The 20,825-nt window shown below is 40.1% G+C and overlaps 1 protein-coding gene across 5 annotated transcripts in view; it reads left to right on the plus strand.

Annotated features, from left to right (window-relative positions):
- Positions 1–20,825, plus strand: part of nhsl2 (NHS-like 2) — a 191,663-nt gene that overhangs the window by 145,936 nt on the left and 24,902 nt on the right. For all 5 annotated transcript variants that reach the window (XM_026162565.1, XM_026162566.1, XM_026162567.1 and 2 more), the window contains exons 3-4: positions 15,120–15,262; positions 20,467–20,716. In XM_026162565.1, coding sequence (XP_026018350.1) covers positions 15,120–15,262; positions 20,467–20,716 — 393 coding nt within the window. The remainder of the gene's footprint in view (positions 1–15,119; positions 15,263–20,466; positions 20,717–20,825) is intronic.

The raw sequence follows: 20,825 nt of genomic DNA on the forward strand, positions 1-20,825 counted from the left end.
CTCACAACACTCAGGCTGGAGTATTCTCGACATAATATGACCTGCAGGAATCTCTCCAAATAGATTCCCTCATAGTAGATAACCCTTTGTATTAAAGAGGATAGCTAATGGCTGAAGGGGTCAGAGATGGTGACACATACTTTGACGCTGTGTTGGCCAACAGCTCTAAACTGTCATCTAAATGCTGTTGGTCACTCTTATGGCCAGAGGGCCAGTGATAAGAGAATGTGAATGTGTATTATCTATGACTCAGGGCTGTGTTTAGAAAGCATTTACTTGTATATACTGTATACATAGCGGGAGAATTTTGTCTACAGGATTTAGGCTGTCTCAGGTGTTTCTGTCTCTTCATGTAATCCCTGACTGACTCCTTGATGTTGAGATCAGGAGACTGTGGGGGCATAGCCATCTGTTGCAGGGCACCTTGTTTTTGTTGCTAAAGATGGCTGAATTTCAGGCTCTTTGTCATGCTGCAGGATACATTTGGAACTCATCAGATGCAGTTTCTAGTCTTCCGGTTTTAGTGCTTTGGACCAAATGCAAGATTGGCTGCAGGGATTTGCTCTCAATCTGCCACTTTAAAACTATTGTTGAGGTTTTCTTTTTTTCTTTTACAGTCTTTTTCTATTTTAACATGTTGCAGTCATGTGAAATCTGATCTTTTCCCTTTTGATTTGGGCCATTTTCATATGTGATCTGAAAGATGTAAAGACCTTCCTTGTTTTACCTTAATTCTAACAGTCAAAATCCAAAGTTAGTCAGCTGATCTGTGTCTTATGATGCAAGTCTTGTGGGGAGGCGGTGGCAGATGTAGCGAGAAGTAGCCTTTGAAATCCTGAAATGTTTGAAAAGTTTGTTTCAGTGAAGCCATTCATGTTGTGATCACTCCAGGCTTTATATCCACACCCACTTACATACGAAGTAGCAGACATTGCACCAGAACAGGCACGTAACTTAAAAGTTGGCTTTTATCTATTCAGAGATTTGATTTCTTGCCCTGAACATCACCTGAATTACAGAATTTACAAATTTAAGAAATAGCACTAATATGCAAATTGCTCAATTATAAATATCAAGAATATGGAGAAAGAATATTACAGAGGTGGAATATATATGATCGAAATTTGACTCTAACCCGTGAACTCTGTCATTTGCTATTTTACTGTAGAGTGTGTGCAAAAAGGGTGTAACTATTGCAGTGTTTACAGTGTGTTAGATGGAGGAGGTGTACAGGGAGATGGCCACGGGCAGGAGTGATTTCCTGTGTCCTTCAGTGGACGCTCTTTTGGATAAAGCTGGTTGCCTAAACAGCACAATGGTCCCAAACGCATTAAAAATGTATTTGGAATGGATAAAGCAGGCAAACATTAAGCTTCCTAAAGCCCTGACCTTAATTTAAAAATTGTGGACTATGCTTAAAAGCTAGGTGTGTACCAGGTAAACAACTAATTTAAATGAAGTCTGGCAACTCTGTCAAGCAGAGTGAGAAGATATCCAGCAAGATATATCCCAGAGGCTTGCTGATGGCTACCAAAAGCATCTTGTTGACATGCAACTTTCTAAAGGGATAGTTAACCAAATATTAGTGGGGGTCTATGTATTTGAGTCTATATGTATACTTTTGATCCTGTGTAGATAACAACTCTGGACAACTCTTGCGTAAAAACGCAAGAGTTGGATGCAGTGGTTTGAATTCATTTTCAGTCCGGAAGCATTAAAAGCCCCAAAATTACCATGACATTCATGATGAGTGGATGTAAACTTGATAAACTGCCCGTGTTGTGACTAAGCAGCACAGGCAATATGCCAAACCCTGAAATTAGAAAATGAATAGAAAATTAACACTTTAGCCACGAGAGTTATGTTTTGAACTTAACAGTGACTCATAAATCAGTAATCATTCAAGACTTCTATTTTTCACACTATTGCATGATTGTGGAAACACTGATAGCTTGAATATCTTATCACTGGTGGGCACAGTGTTACTAGATTGGTTCGCTGTCGGCACACAAACTCCGACTGCTCGGCAGTCTAACTTGATAAAAGAAAAAGAGGAGAACAAGCAGCCAGCTAAAACAAAGATATATATTGGTTCTCACTTGGGCATCCTTAAATCAGAAATCTATGTTTAAAAAAAAAAGGTTGAGGACCTGAGTGAGACAAAGAAAATGTTTCCTGTGCCAAAAATAAATAAATACATTTCTTTAAAATTCTGGCAGTATCCTTTTACCCACAAAGTACATAAATAAAAATCACTATACAGGGTTGTGCCATGCTGCTTCTCCTGCTGGTTGACATAAAGATAACAGTGTTGACCAACTGATGGATTGTGTGGTCGGGCAAAGGGGCAGCTTAAAAAATATTGCTAGTGTGAAAGTGGCAACTGCAGTTGTTCTAGTGGCCACGTGAGGGCTAGCTCCAGAAGGGAGTCAGTAGCCACAGATTATCATGTTTAGAAAATTAAGGGCATGGCTTCATTGATTGACACAACTGGTAACAGTTGTGTGTGTTGTGTGTGAGTTGTGTGTCCTGTTGGTGCAACTGGCCCTAAACAGTAAATCTGAATTGACCACCAAGGTTTTCAGTGAATGTAGCCTCACTGGTTGTTGGGTTCATCAGCATTTCAGCTCATCCCAAAAGTGCTAGATGGCTATGATCATGCCTTCGCCCAGCAATTTCTTCCACACTAAAGCCTTCTCATTATAAACCTCTGTCTTGTTAAGACAGGATAAATCCGTCCACAAACTGTGGACACAAACACTAGAAGCAGACTTTCTAAGAAGAATAAGTTTAAGTTCTCCCAAAATATGCTTCCATTCAGGTTTTTAAAAGCAGCTGTGGTGATGGTAGCATTACAACATAACTTTCTGCTCTTTTTTTGCTACTATTATTTAAAACTCAAGGCCGTAAAAAGACTATCCTTATTGTTCACTTATTAATTTTATTTTTTAGTGCCTTTTTTTACGTTTATCTCCAAATCGGCAAACACACATTTCTTTCTTACCATATCTCTTCAGCTTTGTGCTTAAAGTGCCATTGTTACAACCTTTCCCTGAAAAGCTTGAACTCTGTAGAGGCCTCCAGATCCCAACAATAGGGACAATACTAAGTGACGTGAAACAACAAAACTGAACTTCAAAATGTCATCGTAGCCTCTTTCTGTCAGTGTGAATGCAGGCTGGGATTCAAAAAAGTAGATAAAGTTTTTTTGTCCATGCTAACCTGACTGTAAAATGTCGCAGATGCCCTTTAACTGTGTCAGAGAAGGCCCTGGTCAATGCTAGCTGTGATCTACACGAGCTGATAAGGTTTCACTCCAGTCAATACACATTACTGGACAGGTGCAGCATCGATCAAGTCCTGATGGAGGAGAAACACTCCAGCTTTTCTTATTTTCAGATGTGACTATTTTTAAAAAGTGACACCAAGTCCAATAAAGTTTGAGCTACTTGTTATAGCCTAGGGAAGATTATGAACTAAACCAACTTGCTAGGCTTTATTTTGTTCAAATTGACAGAGACTCTGAGTCCCAGTTAATTTTACATACTGTACTTGTCAACGTAAATGCCTTTTGTGCTATTATGCAAATGCTTTGTTAATGTACCATGAGATTAAAGCGGGCATTTAGCATTTAGGCCAGAATTGGCTCTTGAATGGAGAGCTCAAACGAGTTCTTGTGAAATCCAGCCTGCAGCTGTACCTTTGACAGTGAAAAGAATAGTTTTTAGGGGATTTATAGATTGTTTGAACTTTTATTACTGAATGACCTTTATAATCGGGTGCTCTGTTTGCTTCTGAACCACAAAGTATTGCCTTCCTCTTCAGTAAAAGAGTCATTTTGGTCCATTTTTTTTTTGTCTTTTTCAATCCTCTTTCCATAAAGCGTTTCTTTAGAGTGACATCGCTGTGAATCAGGCAAGACAAACTCACCCGTCTTGTTTCTTTCCTCAGGGCTTCTCAGAGAATTTTTCCAAATACAGGCTGAAGCGTGACGCGCTTAAATGCTGCGATTTGGTGGCATTTATATTCAAGCCAACCTGCCCAAACCGTAAATAAACCTGTTTGTGATCAAGCACCGGGCAGGTAGGAAGTAAGAGGAACAGACTTGTGACTGAAAAGTTTTACATTTCTAGAGGCCTCCGAATCCTGATAATTGCTGTGAGAGGGTCAGAGTGTCCTTGAAGAAAGCACTTAGCACACAGCTGCCCTTTGGCCAGAGAAGAATATAATATGGCATGGAACAGCTAATTTCCCAGAGTGCTGTAAATATGGATGCTTATTCTCAGCACGCTTGGAGAAGTTGATTTTAATCTATATTATACTGAAAACTCGGCTGAATCTCAAGGTTGTCAGTTTGGCTAGACTTGACAGCTGCTGAACAGTTTAAGCTCAGGTGTACTCTATGCAGTCTGGCCTGCCATTCTTCAGGGCTTCTCTCCAAGTTGCATTAAACAGACACACTATCCTTGGGCTTTGCTGATTCAAGCTTCTGGCATGAAGTTTGCAGACAGACTCATTGGATTTAGGACCCCTTTAGACCAGAGATCAATTCTAAACAAGCAGCTTATATCAGATTGTAGTGTAGGATTTACTATTCTGGTAAGGCAGCAGGGTAACAGGGTGTTTGTTTCAAAGTACCATTCAACAAAAAGTTGTTTTACTTTCCATCCTTACATTTTGTGATACTGATGTGCACAGCAGTCTAAACAGAGGCACCCACACTTTTATCTAGCCAATCACCCCCTTTCACTGTTCTGGTGGGACATCAATGCATCCCTGTAGTTTTACCTGTTTGTCTCGCTCAAAACGCCTCAAGAGCCTCAGCTCTACTCTGAGCCCCTTTCCAGGAACCTTACATTCACAGTCTCATTCTTTCTGTCACAACCAACCTACTCTTGCTCTTTCCTTCCCTTACTCATGACATAGATACCCCTCCACTTGGGGCAACAACTCCTCCCAACCCAGAGTGGGCAAACCTAATTTCCATAGAGGCTAATAATGAGGAGAATTTATTCCAGACAACTCCAGAACATCATCTAATCAGTGCAAGTGGTGTCTTCAGAGTCTACATCACTAATAACTGTTGCCAATTACACTTATGTTAATGAACTTAAAATTTTAAATCACTGCTTCAGAGGAAGAAAAGACTGGGACTAAATTAACAGTTGTGCAACTCAAAACAGTTAAGGCCTTTCTGTAAAGCTTGATTTAAAAAATAACTACATGTTACAGCAATCCAGACCAACACAACTGTGATTGGTCTGCTCGGTAATAACATTCACTGTAAGCTCAGAATATTATTAGCACAAGAATAATGCATATAAAGGCTATAACTGTCCACCGTGCTATTGCAGTAGTATTCTTCTAACATAGTTTTTAACAGCACTGTCAGTTTATATATAGACTCAATCAGTTCTGAAGTCTTTTCTCTTTCCTGAATTTCAGTTACAAAAAACGAGAAGAAGAAAGAGGAGCCTTAACAGCTCAGTCATCTGTTATAAAAATGTCTTTTTAAAAATTACAACAGAAATCCGCAGTGTTCTGAAAATTAATTTAGAAAATTAACTTGGACAGATAGAGACGAGGGAACGCAGAAAGAGGAGGCCTAAAAAAGCCAAACACATTGAAAGATAATAGGAATGTGAATCGGCCTTGTTGCACTACATGGTAACATGCAGGTTTTCTCATTGGCACGTTTATAACAGATAAGAATGGAAAAATAAATCAAGAGTGGATAAAAGGATGGATAAAATAGCTTTGTGTCACCCTCTTATCTAACATAATTAGGAGGCAACATCAAGACATAGTGTTTAGTGGTTCCTGAGAGATATCTGCAGTTGCCCGAGCTTGGAGAGCTCAGTGGAAAAGAGTAGATCCGAGAGTGGATTGCACAGCCTCAGCCACCTATTAAACTTCTCAGACCGGGTAGATGGTTTGTTTAATACCCTTGTAATGTTGTCTTAAACTGAAGGTAATGAAAAGACCGACCTAACCAACAATTTCAAGATGGGAGCGTTTTACCAGTTAGGACTTGCCTTCCTGGTGGGCACTCTTTTCCTATTTAAAAAAAAAAGCATCAGCTAGTCGTCCATTTATTTCACTTATATAAACATACATGACAGGAAATGAAGCCAAAATGTTTCCCTGGATAAAGAGGGGCCTGATAATTGGATCAGGACCCTAGTTGCGGTTTCTCGTGATCAAAGTAAACCAGGCCGCTAACCGCCAAGTGTGTCCTTCTAGGTCACCACCGTCCTCTTTCATTGTCGGGGCAGCAGACCTTTCTCTGTAATGGACTGATCAATTCTCCATGCTAAATCACAAGGACAGAGACATGACATGAATATGTGTACATGCAACCACACACGCACACACACACACACACACACACACACGTACACATATTTGTCTGTGTACACAGACAAACATGTACTCGGGCTATGCTCAAAGAGGCGTATTGTTAATTTCTGTCCCCCGCCCCACCACCCCTTCATCTTCCTAGAGGGGAGAAGAAAGGGTGACCCAAATTTGACACGACCAGGGTGCATATTGTCGAGGATGGTTGGGTTTATCTGTGAATGGGTGCACTGTACGCAAACACACAAAGATGCAGATTTGTGCATGTAGGCGTTTTAATATGATCAATAAAGCTTAAATGGTGATTTGTGCGAATAATCCCCAGGTTAACACATACAAGAGGAGGATTCATTTGTACGCTCGTAGAAGATACTTATAGGCACCTGCCTGAAAGATACTCTTTCTCTCTCACACACACACACACACACACACACACATGCAAACACACACAATGTACAAGTTAGTGATGCATGAGTGCATGGCCTGCTTGTCTGGACAGAGGAAGGGGGTGGGGTAAGATGCTCTTAACCACTCTCTGTGTGTGTATGCAAGAGTGGGAGTGACCGGCATACCTTTGCACCCCAAACGCCAATAGCATCCCTCCTCCCCCTCCCTCGTTTTCCCACCACAGTTCCCTGCAGTCATGTATCCGAGCTGCAGTCGTTGCAGCGGAGCCCGGCTGCTATCTGAAGCATGGATATACAGCAGCTGTTTAACTTCCCTCCTCTTCTGTTTTAGTGCTTCTGCCTTTTGGATTTGACCTCTCTCGGTCAGTTTTCAAACTCTTAATGTTTACTTGATTTCTATGTTGCTACTAGTGAGGTCATTTAAAATGTACAGTGGAAAGTGCTGGAGAAAGTGTCAGCCTTAAAGTGAGTAAAAGTTGCAATGCTGCTTGGGAGAATATTGTTAGAAGCAAAGGTTTTCCATTCAAGCGTTACACAAATGAAAGTGATGGTGTAGGTTTAAGGAAGTTTGCAAGGTAATCAATCTTATTCTGCATGTAAACTCTTGGTGATAGTCAAAGAAATGTAGTTTAGTTTATTTTTATTTTATCTTTGTGATCATATTTCTTTGATGTATCTTGGGTTTTTTGGAACCAGACGGTTTGGTGAAGAGGAGTAAACTGTTAAATGGTAATGTTAATGTCAGCGAGCTTAGTTAGGAAGCTACGAAATATATAAATGCATCCTACCGATTGATACCTGCTAATTAGTGCTAATAAATAACACTGAGATAAAATACTAGGATTTCACTTATTTAATCTGTGATTTACCAAGTTAGCTTGCAGAGATTTTGAGGATATTGTCATAAGCTCTCCACAATGGCCAGAAACTGGTGCCAGTTGGGCAGATTGGTTGGAAACACACCTCTAAGTTTGGAAAATAAAGCAAAGACCAAAGTAAAACTAAAACATACATCTACAATTGGAAGATGGGTACGCTGTAGTCATAAACGAAAGGCATGGTCAGCAGCAATACTTAGGTAGGCTGTGAGTTTTAAATAATGCACTATTGATACTAAGGGGCCCAAGTGTGAGTAGTTATCCTCCACACCATTGAACCACCAACATCCTGAAAACCTGAAACAAGGCAGGATGGATCCATGTTTTCAAGTTGCTTGTCACAAATTCTGACCCTGCCATCTGAAAGTTGCAGCAGAAATTGAAACTCATTAGACTGGGCCATCTCTTGTCCAGTTTTTGTGGCGCTTGTGTGAATTGTAGCTTCAGTCGCCTGTTCTTAGCTGACAAGAAAGGCACTATGTGTGGTCTTCTGCTGCTGTAGCCCGTCTGCGTCAGATTCAGAGATGCTCTTCTGCATACCTTGATTGTAATGAGTTGTTATTTCCATTCTCCCTAAACTCTCTTTAAATTCTCTGAAACTAGAGATGGTTGTGGAGAAAAATCCCAGTAGAACATCAGTTTTTGAAATACTCAGACCTGCCTGTCTCCATGCCACAGTTCTCCATTCTGATGCTCAGTTTGTCTACATGTCCAACTGCATCAAGTTTCTGACATGTGATTGGCTGATTATGTTTGCATTAATGAGCAGTTGAACAGATGCACATAACAAAGTGCCCAGTCAGTATATAAATTACACTAAGTTAAAAGGTCAGGAAGCCATATCGTCTATTTGTTCTGCAGGAACAAGTTAAACCTAAATGGATTTGGATGTTAGATAAATCAGAAGGATGCCGGATCCTATTTTTATCTTTCAATCTCCCACCCTTCGGTACTGGCTCAACTCTGCCAGCATCTTTCTCCCTCCCTGTTAAGGCTGTTAGTTTTGACAGATTGGGCCTCATTGGTGTGAATTCCCTTCCTCCTCTTCTTCCACTCTGTTCTTTTTCTCCACCTACTTCGTCTTTTTCGGTCTCTGATTTTCAGCATTGTGCCATTTCTCGATCACGTCTCCTTCCACTGTCTCGACTACACACCTTTTACCTTCTTTTTCTGCCACCCCCTACATCTTTTTCTGCATTTTCACTGCTTCTCCTCCTCTGTTGTTTGACATATAGTTCTTCCTGAACTATTTACTGCTTCCTGCATTGTCCTCCTTCTCAATGCTTTCTCATTTTATTCTCTCATATCTATACTTTCTCTTCTCAGTTCTTTTCACCTTCACTTCCCCCCTTTTTTGTTCTATCTCTTAAAAAGTTACCTCTGCTTCTTTTCCCCTCATTTTCCTTCCCTGCTTCCTTGCCTATCTTATCTCGTATCCTTTTCTTCCTCTGTTATCTGCTTCTCCTTCCCTGCAGCTCTTCCTTCTCTCCCTTTTACTCTGCTTTATCACTCTGTATCTTCGGACTCTTGCTGACACCTCACTTCGTTGGGCCACTGCAGCTGGATAAGTTTTGGCTTCTGCTCGCTGTTTACTAACCAGCTGATCCTGCTGTTTTTGCATGCAGCAGCCGGGCGATTTTGAATCAATTATTTTTAACACTGCAAAATCGACAGTTTTCTATCATGAGCGCCGGGGTTTGTAATAGGCCTCTATATGAAAACAAACTGCAAAAGCAAGCACTTACAAAGTGAAGCGTCTAATAGCCAGAGGTGTGGACTCGAGTCACATGACTTGGACTCGAGTCAGACTCGAGTCATTAATTTTATGACTTTAGACTTGACTTGAAAAAATGTTCTAAGACTTGTGACTTGACTTGGACTTTTACACCAATGACTTGGGACTTGAATTGGACTTGAACCGGTTTACTTGAAAAGACTTGATATTTTACCCCAAATATAAAATTTAACATGCATATTATATAGAGATTGAAAATGTGACGTCATTCACGGGTAGAACCGCAAAGGATTCTGGGAACTCGTGGCAAGCGGTACTAGCGCACGCAGGCTTTCAATTAAAATCAGTTATACAGCGATAAAAAGAAACACAAAAATGTCAAGAAGCTGTTGTATTATTAACTGCAATAGCCGGTCGCATGACAGCCACAGGAAGCCGACGGGTAAAGAGATCGGTTGTTATCGGATTACGTCGTTGAAGAGAAATTGTTCAAGCCATGTTTCCGAAGTAACAAAGAGGCGACTGGATTGCAGCCATTCAAAGACAAAATATAACGTCCCAGAACCCTCCAGCTCACATGTTAGTCTGCTCCAAGCATTTCCACAAAGGTCAGTCTGCTGTTGTAGTTAATACGTCATTTTTCATAACATAATTGGTGATATAGGTTACAAGCAAGTCTGGCGCTGAACAGAAATTGTCGCGCTATGCTCCTTTGTTTATTGTGCATAAATAGTGAATTGTCCTGACACAATATTGCGTTTCGCTTCTGTTATTATGGTACATTGACAAAAACATATACTTTTATTCACAGGGTAAAACAGGGTTTTTGTATCACTAATTGCCCAGTACGATTACAGCATACAATATTATTGTCACTGCTACATTTCTGTGATGCTACCAGAAATTATTTCCACTACTAATTAATTACCGTTGAGCTCAAAGGTCCTATTAATAAACGGTTAATGAATGTGTATTTATGACGACAATTTGTGAGACTGGTAAACTTATGATAGGTACGATGGTCTTTCGTTCTACACGGTGCATTTCAAGGTCCTGCACCCATCCGTCGGTAAACTGTACCTGGGCTTGTTGCAGTGACCTGAAGTTACTAAACTTCATGAGTGTATGCACTCACTCCAAGAACCGTATGATTATAAATATGCATATAAATATGCTAAGATGAGATAGCTGACTTCATCTAACTAGCAAATGTTTTCCAGGCTACGTTGGTGATACAGTTTTTTTTAATGTGTATGATATTTTTGTCATGCGATTTTAAAGCCAGTCCTACAACCGCATCCAAGAATAACATGCAGCTTATCTCAGAACTGTCGGTGAAAATTATTCTTGGAGCTAGGTTTAATTGAGCTGCATTTTAAAGAGGTGCAATTTCACAATTTGTGTATATTTTCTAAGTTCACTATTTTGTATGTGTTGAGAAAAACACAGATTTTAAAATTACATGGTCTAATATTTACATTTAGCATATAACTGCAACATTATTTTTTCGTTTGTTTTTTTTAAAGACTCGAAAGGACTTGAAATTCAAAGTTTCAGACTTGTGACTTGACTCGGACTTTTACACCAGTGACTTGAGACTCGACTCTGACTTGCCTGACATTACTTGAGACTTGACTTGAGACTTGAGGATAAAGACTTGAGACTTACTTGAGACTTGCAAAACAATGACTTGGTCCCACCTCTGCTAATAGCTTTCAGAGGAATTAGCAAATCCAGCGAACAGGCCAATTTATCAAGACATCATTAGCATTTATGTCAAACAAAAAGTTCTGATATGTATATTATGAATGTTACAATTCCCTATATTTGCTGTCAAGAGGTTCTGATAAATCCTCTCTATGTGACGAGTTTCACCATTGCTGGGATGCATGCATCTGCCAGCAGGAGTCTCCCTCATATTTCAATATAATAATATCAAATAATTTCAAAATGCTTTCAGTTTAGAGAAAGAATGAATAAATATTCCACTACAGCAGATTCTTAAGAAAAAGGTCTGCTTTGATGACTTTGTCTGCTTTCCTGTTGAGCATCATCTGCAGCACATCGTCTCCCCTTTTACCCACATCTTTAAATCTCTGTAGAGGAATCCTGTCCTATTTCTAGGATCACCAGGAGTCGATAAAAAAATGAAAAACTGTGTGAAAATGACTTGGCTCATTATTTTTTTATTACAGCGTCATGAGCCGCAGGTTCTGTGAATGATGCAATGAGCAAAAGTCAGGTTTTGTCTGTTCCTCTCTATCGGTTCATCACAGCAGCTACAAGATCTTTGGCAAAGGTAACAAACTGTGTGTGACATTTTTCAGAGGTCCCTCTTTAACTAGTCTCTAACTGCAGGATGCCACAGGCAATAAAACCAATACAACGTTACATTACATACATAACAGTAGTAATGTAATGGTGGCAATCTGGGATATGTGCAGTGACATCACCAGTGGGATCACAAGTGCTGATAGTGATAGTCAGTTTCTGTGTTTATTGTTGTTTCCTATGTTTATTATTGTCTCAATAGACGCTATAATGCTAAAAATGAGAGAGCTGGATTAAAAAAAAAAAACATGTATGTAGCAGAGACAGGGACATTTAAGTGCACCTGTTTAAAAAAAAAAGGGACATTTTTGCAACAGCAGCACAGAAATTAATAGGAGTCATGTAGTAGTAATGTTTCTCAAATTGCTTTTGAGTTAGCAAGTGTGCGCATGATGCTTATTGGGATTAATGAGACAGACCACATAGGAGCATTAATACCAACCAGATTAAGTTGGTCAGTCTGGGCAGGAATGCTAGCCTCGGGCTGAGAGAAGGCAGGTTGTTTAATCGGATCCCGTGTTTTTTTCAACTTTACTTAAACAGAAAAGAATTTGCAACCTCATACATCTTAAACTCTCCAGCTTCTCAGCCACCTAAGCAGCTTTTATCATTCCTGAGCATTTTCCTGTTCTCTTTTCTCTCTTCTTAGTTCTCCAGTCTCTCATTTTTCCCAATTGCTTCCCTTTTGAAAGATTTCCCGCGTACGATAAAAGAGAATAATTGACAGCATATGTTGGAAAATGTGTTCAGTGTCACACTCATGAGTCTGATCTCGTAGAAGCCTTGTTTCTGCAGTTTTTCATTGTGATGGTTTCACTTCAGTTGAAATAATATCTACTATCTTTGAGTTTATAAAGCCCTTCAAACTCATCAGAGTAACTTTCAAAGTACTCCTTTATCTGAGCTTAAAATGACAGCTGACATACATTACTGCATCATCTTAATCCACGCTGAAGGTTATAAATGTTTGCTGTGTGTGTGTGTGTGTGTGTGTCCCGTTTCCTCTGATGTTTAGAGCCATAATTGCACTTAGAATAAGTGAGATCATACACAGTTTTCTGCTGCTGGCACTTTTTATTCCAGCAGAAGGAAGATGTCAACATCAATGATCCCAAATGCCATTAAAAAACTGCACTAAATCTGTGGGTGGACTGCCTACCCTCGCACAAAAACACATCATTATCTTTCTTGTGTTTTGTGGTTGTGCTGCTGTATATTAATTTCTATTCACAACTCTATATTCCCGACTCCAAACACTCCCACGTTGCGGCGCTCACTTAAATCTGACACCTGCTAAACTTTACGGTGAACCGCTCGCGTGTTTAAATGAGTTTACCAGGCATGAAAGTTGTGCAGCAGCCATTAGAAAGTCATAAAAACAGATCCCATCACCCTGCAAGGTCTACTACTTTACCATATGGAAGACTATTTAGATGGAGGTAGATAAGCAGCCTGAGGACACTCAGGATATTCCACACAAACAATGATAATTTAAAAAGCCTCAATTCCTTCTATTTTCTTATACAGTGGTATTAGTCTTGTTAAATACTTTGCTAATTAGATGCTAATTTGTCTGCTGTTTGGTGCTGGGAAACAGCTGCCTTTTGCAATTGGAAGTGCTGATGAGAGTGGAACAGAAACTAAAAGTTGTGAGCCTTCAAATTCAAGACACTGAGCTGACGGATGAAAGTTTAGACTTTAGGGGTTGAGCCAAGACATAATTTGTGCTTCTTAGAAGAAAAAATGTCCAACTTTACAGTAGAAATTAACATTTATAGGCTGAAACAAACAATAGTTCAGGCCTTCATAGCTTTTATTGTTCTTTGATTACAACTGTACATTTTACTGACTAATTTGTATTGAATCGTACAAAATATACAAGAAGTTTGTGCTTAGTTTTTGTTATTACTCAGCACAAATGAGTAGACTGATCTTCCTACATGTTGCACCTACTGGAGCTACTTGGCCATGGAAATCAATGCCATCAAGCTCCTGGTGCAGATTTTGTGCAGATGGCAGAGGAGCTCTGCAGTTACAGAGTGAGGAGAGTGTTGGTGACTTTTACACACTATGCGCCCCAGCAGTTGCTGTGGTTTCTAAACACGTCGACTTTACAATAATGCCACTTATGACTGATCTGAGTTTGTCCATATAACGTACAGATCTGGATCGGTCTATCAATTCATCTTGCTCACCCAGCTAGCTCGCCATATGTCTAAATGTGGTCGCACAGGTGTAGAGACTGGTCGGCGAGCTGGCCACCATAGGCCTCTGGGGAAAAGTGTGTATTCCATGACCAGTTGTGAAGTGGTTGCTTGCGGTTGATGGCAACTGCTAGGTGAAACTGGTAGAACAAACAGGTATAGAGTGCTGCACCCAAAACCTTCTAGCAATTGTTTTGATCACTTGCCTGTAAAAGATTGCAAAATAGTTGTGAAATGCACAATGTAAACTGGAAGAAGTGATCATTCACCACAGTGCAAAACTTCAGACTTTTGAAATATGCTGGTAATGCACAGCTATTGCTTTAAAGGTGACGTTTTGGAGAAGTCATCAACCGGGGATACACACTTTGCCCTCGCGATCAGAGATGAATGACCGGTCTTTTGATCTTCGTAACTGAGGCTAACATCTTTCATAAAGAGCCTGAAATCCTGAAAACAACTTTGTTTCTCCCAATTTAAACCTTAGTTTATTTATCTTATACACAACATTCATTCTTGAGACAAATATTTCACCATTTATTCTTTCTAGCTTGTTGTCATCTGCTTCCTTATATTGCTAGGCAACCATACATCACCAGGAAGGAATCCATATTGTTCCGGGAAGTTCAACTCCAAGCTTTTTTCACCTCACTGACACTGCTGTTTCTCTAAAGCTGCTCAGTGTCTGTGGGGGTGTGTGTCTGTGTGTGTGTTAGAGAGCTGAGTGAAACATGGGGAGTGTGTTTTGGGGTAAAGGAATAGCTGAAAGGGGGAGCGTGTGTGTGTGTGTGTGTGCGCACCAAGAGAAAAAGGGGGGAGGTGGGGGTTAGGAATCTGTTTACAATGGCCTGAGGGAGCTGCCGGAGAGGGAGAATCAGTCTGATATTTGGAGGTAGACTGCGAGAGAGTGCGTGTAACACAAAGAAAGAGAGTTTTGGAGAAGGAATAAATGAAAGAAGAGGAAGGGATGGAGCCCTTGGGAGGATTAAATACAAACTGAAGGAGTCATTTAAGGCACAAGTTGAACCAGGAGTCACAGGAGGGAGATTGCAGGTTGATGCAAAGCAGCAGCCTTTCCTGATCTCCACTTTCAACCATGCAAATAAGATTTAGTTTAGTTGCATGCATGCATGCATGCATGCAGCAGAAAGCAAGTTTATGCATGCATTTATATCTTTTTGTTATTTTTGCTCTTCTGTGTTTTCAGAGTTTGAGGAGCAGTTGTACGACACCAAGCTGACCGGTCAGACTTTCCGGCATCCGTCCTCACAGAGCTCCGACGACACGTCCACCTCCCTCAGCCGATCGCCCATCTCCCTCAACAACAAGAGGCCCGACTTCATCTTTCTGGTAAACACACACAGACGCACGCATGCAGGCTCATGTTTACACCCATCTTATTTGATCAGGAGGCTCCGTCACACCAAAATGTCACCTCTCTGCTGAACAAACACCCAAGCTCAGATTTTATATGCAGCTATTTGAAGCTGCACATCTTTAACAAGCAAATGCAATAAATAATCTCCACCTTTCCTATTTTAAACTCACTCTTTTTTCCACCTCTTAAACCTGTGAAACCTGACTTCATCCTGCTTCTGCTAAATGCACACACACAGACACACACACACATACACTGTGTCCACTTCACTTATCATCTTCGTTTTTCTCTCAGAACAGCAAGACACCAGACTTCACATTCCCGCTAAACTCCTGCTAACCTACTCCACCCGACTCCATCTGCCCTTTTGTGGTCCTGTTTGCACTCTTTATTATTTCTTTATTGTTTCCAATCAGTGCTTGATATTCATTTTATGTTACCTGCCTCATTTTAAAGGCTCTTCCCCCTTTACAATAAAATTATAGGCAGTATAAATCTATCTCTTTTCTCCATTTCATTATTTTTCGATCATCCTCGATACAATATCCCACAAAAGCCCATTCCTTTGATTAAATCTTGTGTATCTTGCCATTTCATGCTCACTGGAATCATCATTTTAATTTGATTTATCGACCTTGAGAGTGCGGCTATAAATAAAATTGTAATCCTCAAGATTTTTTCAAAATATGAAAATGGTGAGCGTTTTTCTAGCAACAGCTTTTTATTTAGTTTATTGTTTTTTCTTTCTGGGGTTATGCTTTTTATGCAGGACCTTTTGTTGTTGCTCTGGGAGTTAGCTTTGTGGTGCAAGATCTGAGATGTGCAGATTAGCCACAACGTTAAAACCACCTACATAAGTGTGTGTAGGTTTTTCTTCATGCTGCCAAAACAGCTAGCTGCTGGGGTATGGACGTGGCACCTCTGGTGGTGTTCTGAGCCTGCACCAGTACTTTGGCAGTGGAGTCTTTATGTCCTTTGGGTTGCAGGATAGAGCCTCCATTCATCAGACAGCACATCTGTGCATGCTTGATCAGACTGGGAGCCTTTTTGTCATGTTCTTCTGTAGTATTGTCCTGCTAAGGGAGTGTCAAATTTTGACAGTTCCTATCTGAGTAAGATCCATAATAAGGCCAATGACCCAAGCAAAGGCAGTATAAATATTGTAGTTTCTGAATGTGAAATGGGAAGCCAATGCAGTCTTCTTCTCACCAGCAGGGGTGATACCTTTGCTTGTAAAAAGCTCCTGGTTTTTTAGAGACTTGTGGGTAAATGATCCCGAACCCTCAACATTCAAACAGAAAAATAACAACTTCTTCATAGTAGGACCTCAAAAACTAAAAGTTCACAGCAGCTATATCCATCTTTTATACAGTCTGCGGGCCTTAGATGGAAGATACATGGTAGCGTAATAAAATGATTAACGTTATTAGCTAAAGAAGCAATAGGCCAGTCCTGTACTGAGCTTCATGCAGAAGCTTTGCTGTAGAGAAGACATAGTAAACATAGTATCAGCAAGACGTACTTATAGAATAGATTTGTCCAACAAAATTTGTCACGTTGACCAAATTTCTCTTATGGATCTACACAGTTGTCCTGAATGTCCACACAAGTTATTGACGCAACTTGGTAGCTGATATTTCGACCTGTTGTATACAGTATACTGTATACAACAGGTCTCCTAAATATCTGGCAAATGATTGGTTGTATCGTCACCTTTGGATGGGATGAAACTCTTTCCAAGGTTGTGACTGATTGGAATCAGGGTGTGCCCACGGGCTGACAGCCACTGTCGCAAATGCTTGCAATCAATCACTGGCATCAAAAAAATTCAATGCAGTTCCTGAACAACTACTAGTTTTTCCTAGTTGAACATAGGTTGCCATCCCGTTTTTATGTTTTAGCCATTAGTGGCATTAAGGCTCCTAAAAGTCTTTAATTTCTCTTTTTGTTATAGTATGACATGCCAAATGGAAACTCAGTCTGCGTTTGGCATCTTCTAATTGCTGTGTCTCTGTTTACATTTACATGTCTGTGCTTGTGTGTGTATTGCGTCTGTATTATTTGAACTTCTGCGCGTTGTTTGTACTTGACTGATCACTGATGCAGATTTGCTCCGCTCAATGAGGACTGATAATAAAGACTCCATCCTTTTCTATTAATGATTGTAACTTGAAGTTCGGAATGAGCATGTCTTCTAATTGGCTGTTGGACAGCTTAATTCAGCAAATCGGCGATACAATGCACTATTCCAACAAATTACTGCTTCGGCATATCAGACGGTTTTACAGCTAAAAGTTGTGTTGTGACAAAATGCTTCACTGCTGTTGTCATCATCCCTTTATTTTTTTCCCATGAAGCCGAATTATCCGAGAACTGTTGCACAGTATATCCCGCCCCCTCATTCAGATTTCTCAGGATTAGTCATCGTCCTTTTCACACTCTCAGCAGGTTTCTACAAACAAATGCCAAACCATTTAGTGTCTTCCAGATGGAAGTATCATTAGCACTCGCTAAGAAATCAAAATAGCATGTGACGTAAGTGCTTTCTTGTCAGCGGCGCCTGCACATTGAGGACTTACTGACTGATTTTTGAAGGCGAGAAAGGGAATGCAAACATAGATGTTAAATTGCTTCAGGGTGTCTCAATGATAATCTATGATCACAATTTGTCAAACAGGCTACAGCTATACATAGAGCCTCTCTCTTTTCACTCTTTCCCTTTTCCATTAGTACTTCTCAGTCTATTTCCCCAGCTCATTGAACTCCCACCGTGATTTTACTGCAAGATGGCTGCACATTTCCTGCACACCGACTGACGCAATATTCCTTCAGCGAGCTGCTAAAGAGCTCTCTTAACTTAATGCCTTTCTCTCTGTTTGGGCTAATTTCAATTAGAGAATGGCAGATTCCCACGAGATAGCTTTACGTCTCTCACGAGGCGGAGGATAGACTGGAGTGTTTCCTGCATTGCAGCAGCCTCGACAGTTTCATTGCCTTGCTTAAGGGCAGAGATGCCTGATACTGTAGATCTAATGGCAGACAGTTGACAGATGCCCGTTCCCTCACAGCTGGGATTGCACCTTCCTGTTGCCATCAGGGACAGAACGAACAGTGTCTCTGCTGCTCTGTCAGTTTCCGTCCCTGTCAGCTAATCACGTCAAATCAATGTTTTTCTTTTTTATGTTTCTAACTCACTTCAGATTCACTTCTGTCGCTCCTCTGCATTAGCTCTCTCAGTTTTATGAGACAGGTGAAAATGAGACAGCATTTTCTCTCGTTCTCTGTTTTGTAACCCTGCTGTCTGCTTATCTACCCTACTGATCCTTCCTCTTACAGGCATTGAAGTTGCTTAAAGGGGACAAAACATTTAATTTTGGAGGAGGTTGATGAGTAGATGACCTCCGCCGGCTGTCTGGACTCCTATAGGATTTTGGTTCTATTGATTTTTACTGCAAATTGAATTCTGAGGTTATTTTGTTTTTCTTGTATGTTTGAGCCAGTAACAGCAGTTTAAAGGGGAAAAGGGCTTTATTGGCTAATTTTCAAAACAGCTTGGGCAGAAAATGAGAACAATAACTTTTAAAGAGTTTGAGAGTGTAGTACAATATGAGAGAAATGGAGATCTTGTAGTGAGGAAATTAGATTTGAACCATTGGATCTCAGGATGCATTACCATGACTGAAGGGGAAGACAATATTTTGGATTTCACTAAAGAAACTGACTAAAATTATTTGGATTTCAAGCAGCATGTTAGATTTTCTTTTACTCTGTAGGTAGCCTGAAACATTTTTCAAATAATCTCACTGAGTGCAGAATCTATGATTTTTTTTTTCTACATGAGAAACACTCACGTTTTGTTTTGTTTTTATTAAAAAGTAAAGCCTTTAGCCTCCAACATTCAATTTGTATGAAAATGAGTAACCATTATTTAGCCATGTATTCAAGCCTTCCATTAAACAGAGGCAACCAATCAGAATAAAGTTGGCCTAAAACAATGGATGAGCTGAAGAGCTACACCCAGTCACACCTCATGACAAATAAGGATTATTTTGAGCTGGGATTCATACAAAGTTCATCATGTAATGAACAGGTCAACTTTACACTACCTGCCTAGTAACATGTTGTCAGGTTGCTCGACCAAACAGAGTAAAAACAAGTTTATGAGACTTTAATTTCACACCTCCAAATGAATACATATCTATTTCACTTTAACTCCTGGACGTGTAAATGTAAAAGCTAGCAGTCATTTATGAAGGATGCACAAATATAGTGTCTGAACATATTGGCATTGTTGACTGATGTAAGCTTATTGCCAAATGATGTGACATCTACTCACAGTTGCATTTATCTATTTCATTACATCAGCTTATAGCGACTAACTGTTCGAAGGTAGTGTGATGTAATTTGAACATGTCCAGCATTTTGACTGGTACTGTATGTAATATAATATACGATTTTTTTTCAGCCCATAATTCCACAGTAGATACAGCCCTACTGTTCATAAAGGTGATTATGAGAACCAGTAACAAGTGGTTAATAAATGGATGAATAAATAAATATGCCGGCTCCATATTTATATTTACAGTACTAAAAAAGAGTATTTGCCCCCTTTCTGATTTCTTTGTTTTTTTCCATGTTATGTGGCATGTTTTATTTTTTAAATAGCTTTTTTATTATTTAGTTTGAACATGAAGCTAAATAATAGAACACCAGTTCTTGCAATCGCTTTCTTTCCAGCTGTCAGAACAATTTTGATCAAATACTGATCTTTCATCTGCACGTCCATCCAAATAACCAAGGTTTAACACCTATATGGCATGTTTTAATGCTAAACAAACATAACCCAACTAAAAATAAGTGATAATTCTGCCAAAATCAATCCAAAAGAACATGGACGACTCATCCAGGAGGTCACAAATGAACCCAGAACAACATCTAAAGAAGTTCATGATTCAAAAATAAGAAAGAGAGTGGGTAAAAGGGCTTTTTAAAGTGTCAAATATGTAAAAAACTAAGAAATCAAGACGTAAAAATACTTTCGACAGTACTTTCTAAAAGGTTATATATATCTTCCTGGGGAAATCAGACCCTTTCAACCATTCTCGACTTCAGTATATCAAACTGTGCATCACTATTTGATGACATAGCGGTTTTCCCTTTCTGCTTCTTCTTGCAGCCAGCATCAAAGCAGCTCTACGAAGATGAAACCACCTCCTCTGTGTTTGGTCTGAGGTCTGTTACCGACCTATCTCCATCCCCGTCTCCATCCCCCTGCAGCTCAGACCGGCCCCCTCTAGGCTGGAGCAGTAACAACAGTAGCAGCAGTACTGCCACGTCGGCCACTACTGGACCGCCAGTCGCCGAAAAACCTCGCTGGCACCTGGGAAGACGCACACCGGCACACTTCTTACCACTCGACGTCACAGGTACAAAAGTGAAATGCCCAAAATAGTCTAAGATCAGGTGTGGTTACAATTGCTAATGCTGTCAGTATATTTGATGCAGTCTTAAATGACCAAATAAATTTACAAATTA

Source organism: Astatotilapia calliptera, chromosome 3 (genome assembly GCF_900246225.1).
Source record: "Astatotilapia calliptera chromosome 3, fAstCal1.2, whole genome shotgun sequence".
Taxonomy (NCBI): Eukaryota; Metazoa; Chordata; class Actinopteri; order Cichliformes; family Cichlidae; genus Astatotilapia; species Astatotilapia calliptera.